Source organism: Talpa occidentalis, unplaced genomic scaffold (assembly GCF_014898055.3).
Source record: "Talpa occidentalis isolate TD23 unplaced genomic scaffold, MPIMG_talOcc4v2.1 talOcc4.4, whole genome shotgun sequence".
Taxonomy (NCBI): domain Eukaryota; kingdom Metazoa; phylum Chordata; class Mammalia; order Eulipotyphla; family Talpidae; genus Talpa; species Talpa occidentalis.
This window is the reverse complement of record NW_023604295.1, coordinates 103,885,393-103,907,311: the sequence shown is the minus strand read 5'-3', so window position 1 is coordinate 103,907,311 and position 21,919 is coordinate 103,885,393. Positions and strand designations below refer to the sequence as shown.

The following is a 21,919-nucleotide window of genomic DNA, read 5'->3' as shown; positions in this document are numbered from 1 at the left end:
CTATTTGTAGCAGTTCCTTTTACCTCGCTATCAAGAAAAAAATTACAGGGCATACCAAGATGCAAACAATGCATTTTGAAAAGATAGAACAAGCATCAGAACAAGACAAGGCAGGAATGTTCAAATGATCAGACCAGGAATTTAAAACAAGTATGATTAATATGCTAAGGGCTTTAATGGATAAAGTAGATAGTATGCAAGAACAGATGGGCAATGTAAGCAGAGGTGGAAATTCTAAGGAAGAATCAAAAAGAAATGCTGGTGATTAAAAAATACTTTAACCAGGAATGATTTTGATGAGTTTATTAGTGTTGGACATAACTGAGGAAAGAATCTCTAATCTAGCAGATACAGCTGATAAGAGTCCTTAAAAACTGAAAATAAAGTAAATAATGGGAAAAAACAATTGGAATATCCAAAAACCGGGACAGCTTCTAAAATTATAACATATGTGTAATGGAATAGCAGAAGGAAAAGAATGAATGAAACAGAAGGAATACTTGAGATAACTGAGAAGTTCCCTAAATTAATGTCAGTCACCAAGGCACAAATTGAAAGATCATAGGGAATACTAAGGCAGATAAACACCAAAAAAGGTACACGTTAGCATATCATTTTCAAGCTACACAAAAAAATTAAAGACAATGAAAAAATTCTGAAAGAACTAGGGGGGAAACACATTTCTTACAGAGAAATAAATCTACGAATTATGTTTGATTTCTCAGAACCATGCACACAAGAAGTGAAATGAAATAGTTAAAAGTGTTGAGAAAAAACCCTACCAACCTAAAATTCTGTATCCTATAAAGTTATCTTTTACAAATGAAGGAGTAAATACTTTTTCAATCAAACAAAATTTGAGGGATTTATTGAGGTAGACCTACCTTGCAAGAAATGTCAAAAGTCATTCTTTAGAGAGAAGGAAAATGTATAGGTCAGAAACTTGAATCTACACAAAGGAAGGACATTGAAGATGAAATAAATGAAGAGTAAATAAAAACTTTTGGAAAAAAATAGAATATATACAGTTTGGGAAGTCAGATATAAAACTGTTTTGTTTCCAAATGATGTAGAAGATTCAAAAGAATCTGAAAAAAAAAAAAACTTGCAACTAATAAGTGATTATAGCATGATAATCAGATGCAAGGTTAATATATAAATAGAAGTTGCTTTCCATTATACCAACAATGAATAGTGAAATTTGACATAAAAACATAATATTAATTGCATTATCCCCAAAAGGTAAATAATAAGGTATAAATCTAATAAAATATATAAAACCTGAGGAAAGTTATAAAATCCTGATAAACTAAAATGAGAACTAAATAAATGGGGAACTGTTATGTTCATAGATTGGAAGACTCAGTATTGTCAATATGTCAGTTACTCCGAACTTGATTTATCGATTTAGTACAATCCTAATCAAAATTGCTACAAGTCATTTTGTGGGTATTGACAAACTGCTTTTAAAGTTTAAAAAGAGAGACAAAATACCTAGAGTAGCCAACATAATATTGAAATATAAGAAGTGTTGAAGAACCGATGCTACCTGATAATCAGGATTTACCATAAGGCAATATTAATCAAGACACTGTGGTATTGGCAAACGTATATGTGTATAGACCAGTGGAACAGAATAGAGAACCCAGAAATGGATATCCATAATTATAGCTAGTTGATCTTTGACCAAATAATAAGAACAGAATGGAGCAAAGATAGTCTCTTTAAGAAATGGTGCTGGAAGAATTGAACATCTACATGCAAAGACATGATCCTTGAAAGAAGTCATTTATATACTGGACTTCATTAAAAATAAACATTTCTGCTCAGCTGAAGACATATCCAGAGAAATAGAAGATACACCACAGACTGGGAAAAAATTTTTACAAAACACATCTGATAAAGGCCTATTATACAAAATATAAAAAGAACTCTTTGAACTCATGAAAGAACCCAATTAAAAGTGAGCAAGACTTCAGCAGGCACATTGCCAAAGAAGATATAAAGATGACAAATAGGCATATAACAAAGATATTCCAAATTTTAAGTCATCGGGGGAATGCAAAGTAAAACACCACGGTATATATATTAGAATGCCAAAATCCAGAAAACTTGAGTACCAAGGTTGAGGAGCACAGTGGACTATGGTGATGGTTCATGGGTGAATTGGTGGTGGGAATTTTAGGGGAAAACACCTCAAAGGAGAAACCATTCATTGTACAAAAATGAACACACATACATACAAATATGTGTATGTAAGTTCATATATGTTCATATATACACATATATGTATATATATGTTCATTTTTGTACAGTGTAAAAAAGAATGGAACGGGTGAACTCTTACATTGCTGATAGTAATGCAAAATGGCATAGTCATGTAGTCACTTTGGAAGACAGTGTGGCAGTTTCTTTTACAAATATAAGAATAATCTTTCCATATAGTGTAGAATTGCAATAATTATGCAATTATACCAATCTCATTTAATCTTCATAAGGCCTTATAGTACTGGAACTAGTTTTATCACCTTTTCATATATGGGACCTGAAAGATAGATAGAAGATAATCAGCTTTATCACAGTCCAGTATTTACTAGAGCTAGCAGAATTCAAACCCAGGTAATAAAAGAAAATACTTCATAGTATTTTTCCAGAGAAGTTGAAAACTTAATGTTAACACAAAAGTTATATACGGATGAACTAACAAGCCATGGAAAGACATGGATGAAACATATGCATATGATTATGTGAAATTAGCCAATCTGAGTCGAAGTCTATATAGTGTATGAGTCCCACTATCTGATGTTCTCGAAAAGGCAAAAAACTAGCATAACTGATGATCTTTATTGTTGTCATAGTTTTTGCCTTTTACATAATGTATAAATATCGGCATACGATGGCGGCGAGGAGACGCTGCGAGTAAGATCTCCTATTAAAAAAAGTTAATAGGGAGGAAAAGCGGCAGGTCCCAGTGAGAACCGGGACACAGAAGATAAACGGGTGACTCCAGCAAACTACCCGAAGAAGAAAGTGGCCATAAAAGAGGACTAGAAGGGAGGGAAGCGCAGAACCCTGCTCCCCTCCCCCGCCCACAGAGGCGGCACTCTCAGACCGGCAGAGAGGAGGAAAACAACAAACCAAAACAACCAACAAGAACAAACGACGCAGCAAGCGGGACCGTGAGTGGAAAGGAACTATTGCAGCCACCACACCCCGTGAACGGGAGCTGAGGCGAACCCTGCAGGATCCGCCTCGGCGAGCGAACGGCTCCGGGCGCCATTAGAGAAGAACAAAGACCCCGGGAGACGCGCACACAGCCCTGGCTGCCAGTAAGCTGGCGCGGAAACGCGGCGCGCTCGGGGAGCTTGAAAAGCAAGTGCAGACCGGAATCGCGGCTGCCCAGGTACCCGCGCCTGCGACCTAGGCTTGCGGGGAGACGACCTAGGCTTGCGGGGAGACGCGCGGAGGTCCTCACTGAGGTGAAGGTCCCTCCCTGAGTAAGCAGGAACCAGGCACCCGGGCACGGGAGCAGTGCAAAAGGCGCCATTCCTGCGCCACTGAACTGGGCTACAGCCCGTGTCCTGGAACTGAGGGCTTTGAACTGAGACCCGGGGCACGAAAATTCGGGGCGTGGGTTCTCCACGACGGTGGGGCACAAGGCAGACACAGCACCCCAAAGCTGTTGAGGTGTACCCTACCATTCCCGCTCTGTTCCCTGTCCCACGGGGTGGGGGGGACGAAAAACAGCCCCCCAAGGACAATAGGAGAGATCTCTGGCGCCACCTAGTGACCAGGAAAAAAAAAAAGTCACTAACACCCCATAGAACAGGAAATTTCTTAAGACTGCTTGAAAAGGGCAGAAGGCTTCTGCAGTGGCCAGCCGGGAAGTTATTCCATGCCAGGCCCCTTCCGACTAGCAGTCTGAGCCCACAGAGGGAGCAGGCACCCACGTCCGGGGCAGACCGGGTGCGCAGAAGAGTGTGCCTGAAACCGGAGGCGCAGGGACTGCATCCCGCTTCGCCATTTGAGAACAGGGACATTTCTTCAGTAAAAACTGCCTAAAACCAGCAGAAAGCTCCCCCAGAAGGCAGAGATGGCTCCTGGAAGAGCCAGAGGGGAGCGGAGAAGTTCACCCAAGATGCCAGTCAGTCCGAGCTTCACAGTGTCCCAACGCATACGACAAATTAGAAAACAGACAGTAGGGAGTAGAAGAACCACACGCAACCTAACAACTCCTCAGGAAAGAAGCACACCACAAAAAGAAAACCACTCCCCAGATTGCAACGACAGCAACTTGGAAGAACTTCTGAGCCTTCCAGAAAGAGAATTTAAAATTGCCATGATTAAAAAAGTGATAGATCAGAAGAAGGAAATTGAGTCCCTAAAGAGGGAAAACAATGGTCAGAAGAATGAAATTGAGTCCCTAAAGAGGGAAGTAAAAGAAATGCAGGAGATCAAAGAATTAATGGAGGAACTAAAGAACTCCGGGAAAAGCAAGGAAAGCAGAATAGATGAAATGGAAGAACGAATAAGTACTCTTGAAGACACAGAAATAAAAAGAACAAAAACAGAAAAGGAAAGAGAAGTACGAAGGAAAAAGAATGAAGAAAGACTTCGAGAACTATCTGACTCCATGAGGAAAGGAAATATAAGAGTTATAGGAATTCCAGAAGGAGAGGAGAGAGATGTAGGAACAGAGAAAATATTCCAGGAGATAATTGAAGAGAACTTCCCAAATGCGAAGAAGGAGCTGAAAATTGATATACAGGAAGCAAGAAGAACACCAAACTTCCACGACGAAAGGAAAAACACAGCAAGACACATAATAGTAAAGCTCCCAAGAATCCAGGACAAGGAAAAAATAATGAAGCTGACAAGAGGGAAGAAACAGATAACATTCAAAGGAAAACCAATCAGGCTGACGTCAGACTTCTCTGAAGAAACACTACGGGCAAGGAGAGAGTGGAGGGACATAGTCAACAGACTCCAAGAAAACAGATGCCAACCAAGAATACTCTATCCCACAAAGCTCTCTTTCCTCCATGAAGAAAGAATATGGACCTTCCCAGACAAAGAGAAACTCCGGAATTTCATTACGAATAAACCCCCACTCCAAAAAAATACTACAAGGAATCCTAAAGCCAGAACCTCAGAGGGACGAATAACAATGAAAGAAGACCAAAAAAAAAGTTATTAAAAGAATAAATAAAATCAAAGGAAAGACAAACATAATGGCAAATACAGATGCTAACATATCAATATTAACTCTAAATGTAAATGGACTAAACTCTTCAATAAAAAGACACAGAGTTGCAGCCTGGATTAAGAAACAAAACCCACCTTTTGCTGTCTCCAGGAAACATTTAGCTACAAAAGATAAAAATAGGCTCAAAGTCAAAGGATGGAAAACAATCCTACAAGCAAATGGGCCAAAAAAGAAAGCAGGAACAGCTATACTTATATCAGATAAAACAGACTTCAAACTCAAAAAAATAAAAAGAGACCCCAATGGTCACTACATTATGATTAAGGGGACAATACTTCAAGAAGAAATAACACTCATTAACATATACTCACCAAACGAAAGAGCACCAAAATATATCAGACAACTGTTGTCCTCTCTGAAAACAGACATCAGAGAAAACACATACGTAGTGGGAGACTTCAACACACCACTATCAACAATGGATAGATCAACAAGACAAAAAATAGTAAAGAAACTAAAGCTCTAAATAAGGACCTAGAGCATTTGGGCTTAACAGACATCTATAGAACACTAAACCCAAAAAAAACGGAGTACACATTTTTCTCAAGCGCACACGGATCATTCTCCAGGATCGATCACATACTGGGGCACAAGACAAACATCAACAGATACACCAAGATTGAAATCATACCAACCATCTTTTCTGACCACGAAGGCATCAAACTAGAAATAAATCATAAAAAGAAGGCAAGGAACTATCCTACCTCATGGAGATTAAAAGCCACACTACTGGAAGACCACTGGACTAACGAGGAGATCAAAGAAGAAATTAAAAAATTCTTTGAATTGAATGACAAGGAGGACACCAATATCCTAAATGTATGGGATGCAGCAAAAGCAGTAATAAGAGGAAATATATAGCAATAGAAGCTCACATCAAAAAACAAGAAAGAACTCAAAGAAACAACCTAATCTCGAAGCTCAAAGATCTAGAAAAGAACAACAAAAAAACCCAAATCCAGTAGAAGAAAGAAATAATAAAAACCAAAGCAGAAATAAATGAAATTGAAACTAAAAAACAATCCAAAAGATCAATGAAACCAAGAGCTGGTTCTTTGAAAAAATAAATAAAATAGACAAACCCTAGCCAGGCTCACAAAGGAAAAAAGGGAGAAAGCACAAATACACAGGATCATAAATGAAAGAGGAGAAATCACAACGGACACAGCAGAAATCAAAAGAATAATCAGTAACTACTATGAACAGTTATATGGAAACAAGTTCAACAATCTAGAGGAGATGGACAAATTCCTACAACTCTACAATCACCCAAAGCTAGATAAAGAAGAAATAGAACACCTAAACAGACCAATTACAAGCAGCGAAATTGAAATGGTAATCAAAAACCTCCCCAAAAACAAAAGCCCAGGACCTGATGGATTTACAAATGAATTCTACCAAACATTCAGAGACGAATTAGTGCCTATCCTTCACAAACTCTTCCAAAAAATTGAGAAGGAAGGGACAATACCAAACACGTTCTATGAAGCCAATATTACATTAATACCAAAACCGAATAAGGACAACACAAAAAAGGAAAACTATAGGCCAATCTCCCTAATGAACACTGATGCAAAAATCCTCAATAAAATTTTAGCTATCAGAATCCAACAATGTATCCATAAGATAATTCACCACGACCAAGTTGGATTCATTCCAGGGGCACAAGGATGGTTTAACATCCGAAAATCAATCAACGTTATCCAACACATCAACAAAAAGAAATATAAAAACCATATGATAATATCAATAGATGCTGAGAAAGCTTTCGACAAAGTGCAACACCCATTCATGATAAAAGCCTTGAAATTCTTGGGATACAAGGAACATACCTCAACATCATAAAGGCCATCTATGACAAGCCAACAGCCAGTATCATTCTCAATGGTGAAAAGCTGAAAGCAATTCCATTAAGATCTGGAACAAGACAAGGATGTCCACTCTCACCACTGCTTTTCAATATAATACTGGAAGTCCTAGCCAGAGCAATAAGACAAGAGAAAGACATCCAAGGAATCCAAATAGGAAAAGAAGAAGTCAAACTATCACTATATGCAGATGATATGATAATATACATAGAGAACCCCAAAATCTCCACAGAAAAACTAATTCAACTCATCGGTCAGTTCAGTAAAGTGGCAGGATACAAAATCAACATGCAAAAGTCAGTAGCCTTCCTATACACAAACAATAAATCTGAAGAAGAAGAAATCAAAAAACCACCCCTTTATTATCGAAACAAAAAAATCAAATATTTGGGAATAAATCTAACAAAAGAGGTAAAGGACCTATACAAAGAAAACTATAAAACACTGTTAAAAGAAATAGAAGAAGACACAAAGAAATGGAAAGACATCCCCTGCTCATGGATTGGAAGAATAAACATTATTAAAATGGCCATCCTACCAAAAGCAATATACAGATTCAATGCTATTCCAATCAAAATCTCAATGCATTCTTCAAAGAAATAGAACAATTATTGATGAAATTCATATGGAATCACCAAAAACCCCGAATAGCCAAAGCTCTACTGAAAAAAAAAGAAGGAAATGGAGGCATCAAACTCCCAGACTTCAAACTATACTACAAAGCCATAATCATCAAAACTGCATGGTATTGGAACAAGAACAGACATACAGACCAATGGAATCGAATAGAAAATCCAGAAATAAACCCACAGATTTATGGTCAACTAATCTTTGACAAAGGAGCAAAGACTATGCATTGGAGCAAAGAAAGTTTGTTCAATAAATGGTGCTGGGAAAACTGGGTCACTACATGCAAAAGAATGAAGCTTGACCACTACCTCACACCATACACAAAAATCAACTCAAAATGGATTAAAGAACTAGACATAAGACCTGAAACCATAAAATACATAGAAGGAAATATAGGCGAAACACTACGGGATTTGCACATCAAAGACATCTTTACAGACACATCACCCAAAGCAGTGATAGTGAAGACAAAGATCAACAGCTGGGACTACATCAAATTAAAGAGCTTCTGCACAGCAAAAGAGACAATAACAAAAACAAAGAGAAACCCCACCAACTGGGAGAACATTTTTGCACCCAACACTAATGATAAAGGACTGATCACAAAAATCTGCAAAGAGCTGATGAGACTCAGCAACAACAAAGAAAATAATCCAGTCAAAAAATGGGCAGAAGAGCTAAAAGAAACTTCTCTGAAGAGGAAATGCAAATGGCCAACAGACATATGAAAAAATGTTCAACATCACTTGCAATCAGGGAAATGCAAATCAAAACTACCATGAGATACTATCTTACACCAGTGAGAATGGCACATATTAAAAAAACTAGCAACAACAAATGTTGGCGAGGATGTGGAGAAAAAGGAACTCTTCTGCACTGTTGGTGGGAGTGCAAACTGGTCCAACCACTATGGAGAGCTGTGTGGAGATTTCTGGACCTACTAAACATAGAGCTTCCATATGATCCAGCAATTCCACTCCTAGGTATTTACCCAAAGGACACAGAAACATCAATTCCAAAGAGCACCTGCACCCCTATGTTTATAGCAGCACTGTTTACAATAGCTAAGCTTTGGAAACAACCCAAATGCCCAAAAGTAGATGACTGGATCAAGAAGATGTGGTACATATATACCATGGAATATTACTCAGCATTCAAAAAAGATAAACACATGCAATTTGCAGCAACATGGATGGCACTGGAAGGGATCATGCTCAGCGAAATAAGCCAAAAAGAAAAAGAAAAATACCGGATGGTCTCACTCATAGCAGGAATCTAGAAAACTTAAATAAGGGACCAGGAAAATGAATATAAGAAAGTGAAAATCAAAATCAACAAAAAACTATGAACCAGAGACACTTTTGGGGGGGTGGGGGGCGGGAGGGGAAGGATTGGGGTCAGAATGGGGCGTTTGCAATTGTATGGGGGATATAAAAATAAAATTTAAGATTAAAAAAAATAAATAAATAAATATCGGCATACATAGTGTAATGCAGATACTGTAATGATATATATATATATATATATATATATATATATATATGTCATTGTATTTCAGTTCAAACCCATAGAGTGTACAAAGTCAGGTGTAACTTCTAAGGTTAACTATAAAATTTGGGTAATATGGTGTGTCAATGTAGGTTCATTATTGGTTAAAAAAAAAAAATGTGCGGGGCCTCCCCTGGTGGCGCAGTGGTTGAGCATTGGGCTACGAAGCTGCCCGCAGCCTCTGCAGCTCTGGTTCGATCCCCGGCCTCTGGCTAGGGCCCCACATGCCACACAGACCTCTCCTGTCGGGCCCACTGCTCCCTCAGCAGTGTATTTCGGTCCTTCTGCCTGTTCTGCTCCCCGCTCTGGCTCTGATGAATTCTCTCACCTTCCCACGCTTCAGACTGTACCCAGTGCTTGCATAAATAAATAAATCTTTAAAAAAAAATGTACCATCCTGGTGATAACAAAACCATTGATAATGGGGAAGGTTATGCATGTGTGGAGGCAGGAGTATATGGGAAATCTGCTTCTCCCTCTCAATTTTTCCATATTTCCATTTTTTTCATATTTTCTTAAAACTGATTTTAAACAGGGCCTCCCCGGTGGCGCAGTGGTTGAGTGCTGGGCTGCGAAGCTGCCTGCAGCCTTTCAGCACAGGTTCGATACCCGGCCACAGGCGAGGGTCCCACATGGCGTGCAGACCTCTCCTACTACCCGCTGCTCCCCTCAGCATTGTACTTCAGTCCTTCTGCTTGTTCTGCTCCCCTGCTCTGGCTCTGAATTCTCTCACCCTCCTGTGCTTCTGACTGCACCCAGTGCTTGAATAAATAAATAAATCTTAAAAAAAAAAAGTCCAATAGTTTTAAAAAAAAAAACAAAAACTGATTTTAAACATACTATTTTTGAAAATCCCAGTGATTTTTGATGCAAGTGGACTGGGGAAAATATTTTCAAAATTTAGTTTGTATGTATTTTTTCAACATACCCATTGGTTTAGTCATAATCTTTTTCTTACTACCTGAGTTTGAATTCTGCTGGCTTTAGTGATAAAGTTGATTGACTTCTGTCCTTCAGGTCCCTTATATGAAAAAGTGATAAAAATAGTTCCAGTACTATAAGGCTTTATGGAGATTAAGTGAAATTGATATAATTGCATAAAAGGGATTTTGGTAAACAGTAAACCTGAAAAAATAGTTCTGATGACAGTGATCCTTTCATTTGAGCATAAAACACCTAATCATCTAATTCATAGCAAAGTTTCTGTAACCTGAGTCTTTTTTTTTATTTTTTATAGTAAAGGACTGCATATATTAGACTTTTACTACACGAAACCAAAGCATAGAATTGTTGAGGAATCCAACAAGATTTGAAAGTATGAGTTCATGCTATTCTAATTTTGATTTGTCAGGTTTTTTTTTTAATTAATTTATATAAGCACTGGGTACAGTCAGAAGCACGGGAGGGTGAGAGAATTCACCAGAGCCAGAGCGGGGAGCAGAGCAGGCAGAAGGACCGAAGTACACTGCTGAGGGGAGCTGCGGGCTGCAGGAGAGGTCTGCGAGCCATGTGGGACCCTTGCCCGGTGGCCGGGGAGCAGCTGGGGATCGAACTAGTGCTGCAGAGGCTGCGGGCAGCTTTGCAACCCAGTGCTCAACTGCTGCGCCACCGGGGAGGCCCTATTTGTCAGGTTTTGTGATAAATTCATTTATTCAACAAATATTTGATTATTTTGATTTATTTTTTTTTTAAGATTTAGCTATTTATACAAGAACCGGGGTACAGACCAGATGCACAGAAGGGTGAGAGGATTCACCAGAGACAGAGAGCGGAGTAGAACAGGCAGACTGACAAAATATACTGCTGAGGGGAGCAGCGGGTGTGGCAGGAGAGGTCTACTGTGCCATATGGGATCCTCACTGGCAGGCCAGGATTGAACCAACACTGCAGAGGCTGCGGACAGCCCCACAGCGCTGTGCTCAACTGCCTGCACCACCAGGGGAGGCCCTATTTTGATAATTCTTAGGCAGGTTATCATAAACAGGATTTACATTGCTTAAAACTTGTTAATTTGTTGTTTTGTATTCATTATTTAACACTATAAATGTTTCCCTAGTGAACTGAGATGTCTTGAGGCAAGGGCTTGTTTTCTTTCCTCTCATTTTTACATTTCCAAACTCTGTAATAATTAATTCTTTATTCATTCAGCTATTTATTTACAGTTACACAAGTATTTATTAACAATGTAACCTTCATATATGTAGAATGAAGATAAATTAGATAAGAAAATTTGTTACATGAACAATGGATAGATCAGTTTGTTACTTTACTACCTTGTATATCAGTTTGCTTGGCATATAACCTTGAAGCACAGAAGTAACACACTGATTTATAAGTATGCATGTTGTCTACAATTTAATATCTTTAGAGTTAACATTTTTGCTTTAAGATTAGGAATTTTAGTTACATATTTTATGTTAGAGTTGTTTTCCAAGGAAAGGCATCTACTTAGTTTTGATAAAGGAAAAAGTTAGATTTGTAGGTGATGTGGATCTCTAATTGGTACAACTTCTTTAATTTACCAAGTAGTGAATTGAGATATCTTTATTTCTTCAGAGGGATTATGTCAATTTAATGTGTCTCACTATATTCAGTAGGATCCTGCTAATATGTAGCACAACCAGACTGAAGTTGCTTGGTTAGAATCTCTGTACAGGTGCATTAACCTGAGCTTTTATGAAGACTTATTTTGGAGTAACTGTGTTTTATATATGACATATATAGATCACCATAAAAATACCCATGTAAAAGCCATAGAATGGTATTTCGATAAGAATTTCTTACCGTACAGGACATTTGATTAACATGTAAAAGATAAACCATTCTTTAAAAATTTCAAGGGTATTAAAATAATTACTTTTTTCCTGGGAAATGTGTACAATTATAGATTAGTTAATAATCCTTTTTAGTTTTACCTAACATTTTTAAATGGCTTATAATATAAAAAATATTCAGATTAAGTGTTTTTTTTCCCTTGTTCCCTTAGTAAAATATTAGAAGATTTGATATAAAAGATTTAATAGAATTTTACTCTGCAGTTGTTGCTTTAGCTCTTTTGGATGCTTTAATGCAACTTGACTGCCCTCTTCAGGCTTCATATGAACATATTAGAACACTTTACACTATTCCCTTTATTTTTAAAGTTAGGTCTGTAATATCCCTATGAACTAACAAAATATAATATTATTTTACGTTAAAATGTTGGAAATTTACTTGAGTTAAGTTCTTGAGGCATATGTGGTTTTCACTTCCAATTATAAATGGCAGTGAAGTCAGAGATATATTAACAGCAAGAACTAGTAATGTCTTTCTTTTCTCAGCACTCTAAGCTGACATAAACATATGCAAGAATCCATTGAATTTCTTTGTCATTAGTTTGGATTCTTTTATCCTTTGTTATGCTCTTGATTGTAGAAAGATACAGAGGGAATAAGGGCTAATGGAGATAAGTTTAGAGAAGAGGTTTTATGCTATTAGCATATTCCTTCTGGTCTTGTGTACTATGAAAATAGATCTGCAACAGTGAAATATGAATTTCTCAGGCTCACTGAATTAATTTTAAAGATAAAACAGATCTATTCACTGATCCTGTTGCTATTGAATTACACTGACATTTACCCTGTCTGTATTATATTTGTGTTGAAAAAATATAATTTTCTTGGTTTCCTTGGAATTCTCTCTTCCACCTAAATATATTACTAAAGAGAAGAAACATGACTAGACTATTTGGTGGCTGCTTTCTGCTCTAGATTCTAAGAAACTGTATGTAAGAGATATGCCATATCTTCATTTATAGATTGTTTTATTAGCCTTATGTTTTTCTAACTACACCATTATAGCAACATTCTTAGATGTTTCCAAACATTTTTTTCCTCCTCCACTATATTATACAGATAGTGCCAAATACAGCCTTCTTAATTAGTATTTTGCATAATCTACTTCTTTGAAAAACATTGCTAGGTATAGACTACAGTCAAGGTCCTGTGTATCTTTCACTTCCAGTCTGTTTAGTTATTTTCTAGCATACAGCTTATATACTGTTATTTGAAAACATAATACGCCTTTCAGACTGGGTAGTTCTTGTTTATTCTACTTCTGTTACCTTACTGTATTCTCCTGACTTCTTGCTTTTTTTTTTTTTCCAGACATACCTCTATTCTTTTCTAAATATTTTTTACATTCACTCTTTGTCTAAATTCTTCAGTCCACTTAGATTTCATCCTTCTGTATATGCTATATAGTACTACAATCTGCATTCTTTTATTATTTTTTTATTTATGTGCTTACATGTGACCATTACTTTATATGTATCCAACTGCCTCTTAAAGGTGGATACTGAGAGGTAAATGTATTTATGTTTGCTCAAATTAAGATACTAAGTAAATATCATTGATGCTTGTTATGGTATAGAGGTTTAAAATGCTTTCATTTTTTCTTTGCAAGACCATCCATGGAAGTAAAGCAAATTGATCTTAATTAAAAGAGACATTAATTTGTGACATAAATCTAAGTAGACTTCTAGTCAGATGCTCTAGAATTCAGAATCATTAATGTAGTAATAAATAAGTTTTCGGTTGTATATATACTGGTCATGATAGCATATTATTCATAATTAGCATCATCGAACCTTTGTTAAATGCCTACTTTTTGTTAGGTCTTTGCCATTGAACATCAATTGTACAAGCACAGCTATGCTAAACAGGACAAAAGTAAATGAAATTAATAGCACTGCACAATATTTGAGAATTTCCATTTTCGACAGTTGCTTCAACAAATGTAACTATAGAGAGATCAGAAGATAGGCATGTTTGGAACATGGGATTTCATAAAGTAAAGACCCTTTGAGTATGGTATGTTCAGACAGAAATAGATTATAGTTAGAAGTGTCCAGAATATGGATGATGATGTCTACTATTCTGCCCATTGTCTTCATTATTTGGGCAGTGGGAAACTTTTTAAGACTTTGAAACAGAATGAAACCTACAGCTGATTATTAGGAAATTAAACTGAAACAGTGGAATATGGAGTTTGAAGGTAAAGTGAATTCATCGTCATTGACTCCTCTGTACTGTTTATCACATTCCCTTGTTTTATTTTCTTCAGGGTATTTAAGGGAATTTGTGCTTACTTTTATGAGGCCTCTCTTAACTCAAATGTAAGCTCCTTGAGATCAGGGACCTTTTGCTTATTATTCATGCCTGCATTACCTGACATATTGCCATTAGTATCTATTTGTAAAGTGAATTAATATTGCATGAATATATACTTAGAGTCTAGTAAGTCTGGGCTAGGTTATAACAAAAGAGAAAGAAATTCAACATCATCTTTGTCATTTTATAGGATAATATACAAAGATGTTGAATAGTAAAGTGTGATTTTCTTTCTGCATATTTTTCAGAAGGAAGCCTTTTCATTTATTAGGATATCCCAAGAATGACCAATTTCTGATATGCTATTTACCTAAATTTTATTTTCAAACATGAAATGTTCTTTTGTGTAATAAATAAATACTATTATATTAATTATAATGCCATTTTTTCAATGATTTTTTTTTAAGGTAACTGGCCTCTTAAACTTTATTATTTGCAGAAGTGTTCATGCATTCTTGTCAGTGCCAATTCTCTGTGGGGAATCATACATTTTTTTTCTTTGACAACTAATGAATAATAACCAGTAGTACAGATTTTCACTATCCAAAAGTAGAACATTGCCTTTTTGGTATAATTTGGTAAGTTATTTTTTAGGTCTGGTAATGTTATTACCACTAATTTATATGGAAATGCTTTGATTTATCGTAGACTTCAAAAATAAACTACCATCATACCAAATAGTGATGTTCTACTTTCAGATAACAGGGTAACCTGTTTTACAATATTCCATATGACAAAAATCAAACTAGATTTTAAAACACATATTTGTTTTAACTTTGTTTTTATGTTGGGATTGGAAGAGATGCAGTGAGATGCTATTTTAAATAAATGAGGAAGGGCATATGCTATATTTTGTGTGTATTCCTTTGTTAAAAAGGGAGGCATGTTCTCAATACCATATCATCATTTTGTTAGATTCTTAAATTCTTTCCCTTTTTAGGTCATTGTTCTTGCTATTCTTGCTTCCTGATATATTATTTTTAGTTATTCTCAAACTTGAATATGTTCAGTTTTTCTCATCCTTGTATTTGGGCTTTAGAATCACTGCTTCTGAGAAACCTTTTATAACTAGACAATCTAAATAGATTGTCCACTATTTTCTCTAATGACATTCTATTTTTAGTAGCTTTTATTTATTTTTTTATTTGATTGTTTATTGTATCTCCCTATTAAAAGTTCTACTCCACTTGAGCAGAGACCTTAGAGATTAGCTCACTTCTAGCTAGTAGTTGATAGTTTTTTAGTTATAGTGAATGAATTTTTTTAGCCACTAGTGTTTTAAAAATTTGTCACCATTTTCGTTGACATATACTGTCTTATTTTCTGTCTACTGAGTATAATGCAGTCTTAGACTAATCATTACAATGAACTGGTTTTTTATATGGTGCTATAATAAACTGATTGATCTACTGTAATGAGACCCCTAAGATCTTGTTAAATGATTTCAGTCTTGTTAACTGTATTCATATGTAGCCCTCTTAAAATTATTTTCCAATCATAGCGATATAGTGTGTTTCTTATTAAAGACAGGAGAGGGTCTAAAATGAACAATTATAATCCCTTGCCCTTCCACTCATTGTTTTTGCAGACTTTTAGGCCATAGGCAACCTCTTTTACTGCTTTGTGTTTTTTTCTTTTGGTGTCTTTTTTACCCCCATGTCTCAGTGTTATTCTTTTAACAGCATTTCATACAGTAGACGTGATCTTTACATATATTGCTGTGACAGGTGAGGATTTAACTTATCTCACCTCTTATTGCTTGCTTTTTTGTAAATTACTTAATAGTATATAGTATTCTACTTATTTTCTATTAACTATTAATGGTATTTCTTGATTCACTAATTTATAACTTGAAGACTAGCAAGCATGCTTCAGTCACTTCCATTTTATCTACCATATCTTATTAACTGTACTTCTTCCTTGTCATGTTGTCATAATTGATAGCATTTACATTCTCTCCTTTGATCTTAATTGCATTGGTGTCTGTCTATAGGTTCATTGAGAAAGATGAAAGATAATAAGCTAAACAGTATTTATGCTATTATTTTATAAGTAGCAGTGAATACAAAGTAGTTGGTTATGAAATGGTTCCTTTTCTACTCATTATTTTTGACTCCAGCCCCATTCGTAAGAAAATGTTCATAATAATTAACCTTATCACCAATTAATCAAACTTATGGTACATTTTTAATTTGCTTCCTGTGTAGACCTTGTATTCATTTTGTTGTTTTTCCTGCTATGGGGCCAAATATGTCTTACTGTTGTCTGAATTTCTTCCAACTCTTTTCTATTCTAATGGTTGCTTAGAATCCCTTGTCTTCATATTCAAGTCCATTTAATTCCTGTTCTAATGTGTACTTTATAACGTCATAGTTGGGTCACAGCTTTTTTTAATCAGCATCTTCCCTCCCTACCTTACTTTATATATCTAATTGTCCTTTTCCTTTCTTCCTGTGCTTCCACCATACTTTGAGGTTTTCTCATTTTTCTCTCCATATTTTTATCACTTTATCAAAAGGTAATTTTTTATTCCTACATCACTGAGAATATGTTTATTTCAAACCTAAGTGATTATTTGGCTGGATACAGAATTCTACATGGAAAAAAAAAAACCTTCAGCATTCTAATGGAATTGTTCTATCCAGTGTTGTCAATGACTAGTTCAACCCCATTTGTCTGCCCATGTTACATATTTTTTTCTCTGAAAGTTTTTATTTTTTTTTTAGAGATTTATTTTTTTATTTATACAAGCACTGAGTACAGTCAGAAGCATGGGAGGGTGAGAGAATTCACCAGAGCCAGAGCAGGAAGCAGAACAGGCAGACTGACGAAGTACACTGAGGGGAGCAGAGGGCGCAGCAGGAGAGGTCTGTCGCGCCATGTGGGACCCTAGCCTGGAGCCAGGCATCGAACCACTGCTGCAGAGGCTGCGGGCAGCTTTGCAGTCCAGCGCTCAACCGCTGCGCCACTTAGAAGGCCCTTTTCTCTGAAAGTTTTAGGATATTTTATCTATAGTATTCTGAAAGTTAGTTTTTTCTTATTCCTCTAGTCAGAATCTAGGAAATAAACTTGGAAACAATTTCCTTCATCTCTTTTTCTGGACCACCTTCTGTTTGAAAGTTGGCTTGGGCTATATTTCTAGGTACCTTTCATTCTTTTCTCAATACATTCGACCTGTGTCTTTTTTCTGTGAATTTTACTTAACCCTTCTAATGTTTAAGGAAGCATTTTAAATTTAAAAGTGCTCTCTTTTATTTCTCTTTAATATGATGGTATATTTAACTTGTGTTGGGAGAAGTGGTTGGTCATTGGCCTGAGCATCCCTGTGTGTTTCTGCTGGGTGTGTCTAGAATGCAAAGACCTGACTGCTTTTTATCTGGTCAGTTTCTCATGCTTGTGTGTGTGGTGACACATTTAAGTAGTGAGAGCATGTTTCCCACCGAATAAAGCACGCAATTGTTATCATTTACATTTTATTAAGAAGGACCTCAAACTCAGTGTTCCTGTGCACAAAGAACCTTTTGTGTCAATCAGACTTGGAGGCATGGAGAACTGATGCAAACAAATATGAGGTAACAACTTCCATTGTTTCTGACCCAGGAATGCCAGGTCTTCTAGCAGCATCCATGAAACAGTTAAAGACTAGCTTGTATATAAGCTAAAACTCTCAGAACATACTCTGAACATTTCTGCTACTTTTAATCTAGTATTTTTTCCTAGTATTTTTGCACTACAGCTTCATCTTAGGCTGTAGCTTCCTCCATCAAAACATTTCAACTAGCTGCTTTCTGGTATTTCTTCAAATCTCTTATGTGCTGATGACTGTACTCCAAGTATTTTTGTTATTGTGAGATTATACCTAAACTATGAATAGTCAACTAAATAAACATTCTTTTTTAATGAGTTAGCAATCACTGTTGCTTCTTGTTATCATGACTGTTCCTGTATCCTTCCATCAATGCCATTTCTGTTTCTACTCCATCTGTATAGCTAAATAACTATTATCTTCTAAGACAACCAAACATACAATAGAAATGAAATCAATATGGTAGTAAGTATGGTTTTAGAAGAGGACTTGGTTTGTGCACTTGGTTTATTTAGCTAATCAAGAATTTTTTGCTTTCTTTTAGGTTTGAATGCAAATACAAATTTAGATGTATGAAAATGTAGAATTATATTAATAATTTTAAAATCTATTTTTCACTGATTATCTGAATCACAAATACTAGAATTACCATATGCTTAAATATCACCACAGGATTTAAATTACATGTCTAGGATATGGCACAAAATGATTTCTCTCATAGAATAAGAGTTGTCCAACTTTGTATTTAAAGGGCTAGCCTAGGCTTTTGGACCATATATTTTGTTACAGCTACTCGGCTCTGCCCTTAAAAAGCTCAATGGCAACTGTCAACAGTATGTAAACAAATGGGGCTGTAATGCTGTGAAATCTTTATTATGAACAATAAAACTTGATTTATACATGTCATGAATTTTTTTTAACAAACATTTAAAAATACAAAATATTTTCTTAGCTTGCGGTCAGACAGAAATTGGCCAACCCTTGGCCTCGAATTATCTGTTTTATTAACACCTTTGTTAATGCTTGAATCCTGATGTGTTTTTACCCTCTCCCATTACCCTTACCAGGCAGGCTAATGAAGAATATCAAATACTGGCTAACTCTTGGCGCTATTCATCTGCTTTCTGTAACAAACTCTTCTTTAGTATGGTGGACTATGATGAAGGGACAGATGTTTTTCAACAGGTAAGAGTGATAGTTTATTTTGCTAATAGTTGGTTGATACATTTTTGTTTGCAAAAATACAATGCACTAAATGTTAATAATACTCTGAGTACTTAGTTAAAACAATTTATACTAGTTATCTTTATCATTGCAGTTTTGACCATTAGTGAGTGGAGTTAACACATTTAAAATTTTTGCATTCCAGGAAATGTTTTTAGCATACAGTTGCAGTTTGTATGCATTATCATTTGATATTTTGCACACATTTATGAATTTAATTTGTTTCATTCAGCCTGTACTTCTTACATTGTTGCAAATATAATTTTATATGTACATATTTAAAGATGTTCCCTTTGTGAACTGAATTGTTTCCCTCCAAAATTGATACCCTGAAGCCATAAGCCCCCAATGTGACTATACTATATCTGGAGATAAGGCCTCTGGAGGTAATTTAGGTTAAATGGGGTCATAAAGATGAGGCCCTAATATAATATGGCTAGTGTTTTTATAGCTAGAGACACTAGCACTATATGTACACAGAGAAAAGACATGTAAAAATGCTGTGAGAAGATAACTATCTACAAACCAAAAAGGAATACTGTACTAGAAACTAACTCTACTTGTATCTCTAAACTATCCAGTTCTGTTACAGCAACTGCTGCATTAATTTACAAAGTTTTTTCTATAGAACCAGGTATTGAATTGTGGTGTAAAGATGTTACTTATGTTCTAAGCATTTGATGTGCATTTTTTTTGAGGTAATATTAGTTTATAACATTATGTGTGATTACGAGGTATAGGCTCTTACACTTCAGCTGGATGTTATTACACTACACCCATCACTTCATTGCCCATTGTGCCTCTCCCAACTTTGGTCTCTGCCCTTTCCTGCTGTAGCTTCAATTCTACAGTCAGATTTCTAGGGCTTGTTATTTGTTTGGTTTTCTCTAACCCTTTGTTTCTCTATATTCCATATATGAATGAAACCCTTCAGTATTTGTTTCTGCTTGATGTGTATTCTTTCATTTAGTTTTATAACAATCCAATGAGATTCTTATCTCACTTTCACAGATGGGGAAATTATGGTATAGTCATTTGTCCAAGAATACAACCTTAGTGTAATTTAGAACCAGAATTTGAATTCTGATTCCCAGAATTCTAGCAGTTAATAAACTTTTTATAATTGCTTGATCAGTGCCTTTCAGTTGCAAGACATTACCATACCTGGCATTGATTAATTTGAGTATCTTGATCTTTATTTTTCTCTCATGTGAAACTCTTTGGCAGGTCATGGAAAAACATTTAATTCTGTAAAGAATCCAGAGAGCTAATTGTAAATTGGCCATTAGTGAATATTTTTGCTTATTTGCTTCCATATTGATTATTCATTCATCTTTGCCAGTTTCTAGGTGAATAAGATGAATTCTCTTTTGCCTTCAGCACCCTTTACCCTTGGTTTTTCCCATTATTATTCCTCACATATTTCTTCCCCCATAAATTTTCATTGCACTTTTGGGATGTTACAGCAATTATTGAGTCCCTACTCTGTGGGAATGAGGAATTGATGAGAAAAGCATAAAATTTTGCCCCATAAAGTGATAAGCTAATAATAGTAATATAATAAAAAACAAATTTATAATTTCAAATAATTTTATAAAGGAAAATTACACTACTGTCAGTACAAAATGCTATTACTTATAACCTATAGCTCTCTATAGAATCTTAGAAGAATTGACTTTAGAGATCATCAGGTGGAAATGCTATTGATTCTATCTTGAATTTTCTCTTCCATATTAAGAAATATTCATCTAGGCCATTTTGACTGCTTAGAGCAGAGGCTTCAAACCCAAGCATCTACCTGGCCGGCCCTATAAAGTAAACAAAGAAAACATGTTAGATTGATTTCATTGTGGTAATGTCTATATTTACTATCTTAAACACATAAGTAAACATGCTTTGTGTCCTATTTTTATGGAAACAAAGTCCTTAAAAGCATTTTATATGGAAATACTTGTAGTAATGAGAAAAGAGAAATATATAAAAGAAATAAGTCAGCAATACCATGAATCTGACCCTTGATCTTATTGCTAAGGGGACAGTATAATGTGGGTGGGATTATAGCAAACTGGAGAGGATTGACTTCAGTGAAAGAGATACAGCTTGACTGTCTCTGAAGAAATGACACATGGCAAGTAGGCAGCTCTGTTTACTAGAAGAGACCCAAGCAGGAATTTAACATGAAATATATCTTAAAATATTAGCAGCAAATTTAAAGCAAAACTGTGAGGGACAAACTAATATCTTTGTGCTAAGTGTGGAGATAGGCTGTCATTGTTAGATATAATCAGTAAATTCCTTTATGTACTTTAAGCAAAACTTAAGGGGTTAACCGTTTTTTATGTCTAGATATGAGAGTTGAAGTCGAAATTGTTTTTAATTGAAAAACTTTCCTGTTGATTTCTATTCAGCAGAATTCTGTGTATAGAACTGCTTTTTCCTTTTTTCTAGAACCTAGCCCCTGGCTTAGCAATATAAGTTTTCATTTTAAAATGCAAAAATGCATAGAAATTATAGCAGTTAATTATTTTTACAGGAATTATAATCTCAAATCATCAGTATATATTCTTCTTGAAAGCTACTAGAAGATTTTCATTGTTTTTATTTTTTCTCACTACTATTGAACCTTATTTGAAGAAGTCTTTATAAC

General features: G+C 35.6%; 1 protein-coding gene across 3 annotated transcripts in view; it reads left to right on the top strand.

The window, feature by feature from the left end:
- TUSC3 (tumor suppressor candidate 3) overlaps positions 1 to 21,919 on the top strand; it is a 166,741-nt gene that overhangs the window by 63,053 nt on the left and 81,769 nt on the right. For all 3 annotated transcript variants that reach the window (XM_037525976.2, XM_054700820.1, XM_037525978.1), the window contains exon 3: positions 19,116 to 19,233. In XM_037525976.2, the coding sequence (XP_037381873.1) occupies positions 19,116 to 19,233 (118 nt within the window). The remainder of the gene's footprint in view (positions 1 to 19,115; positions 19,234 to 21,919) is intronic.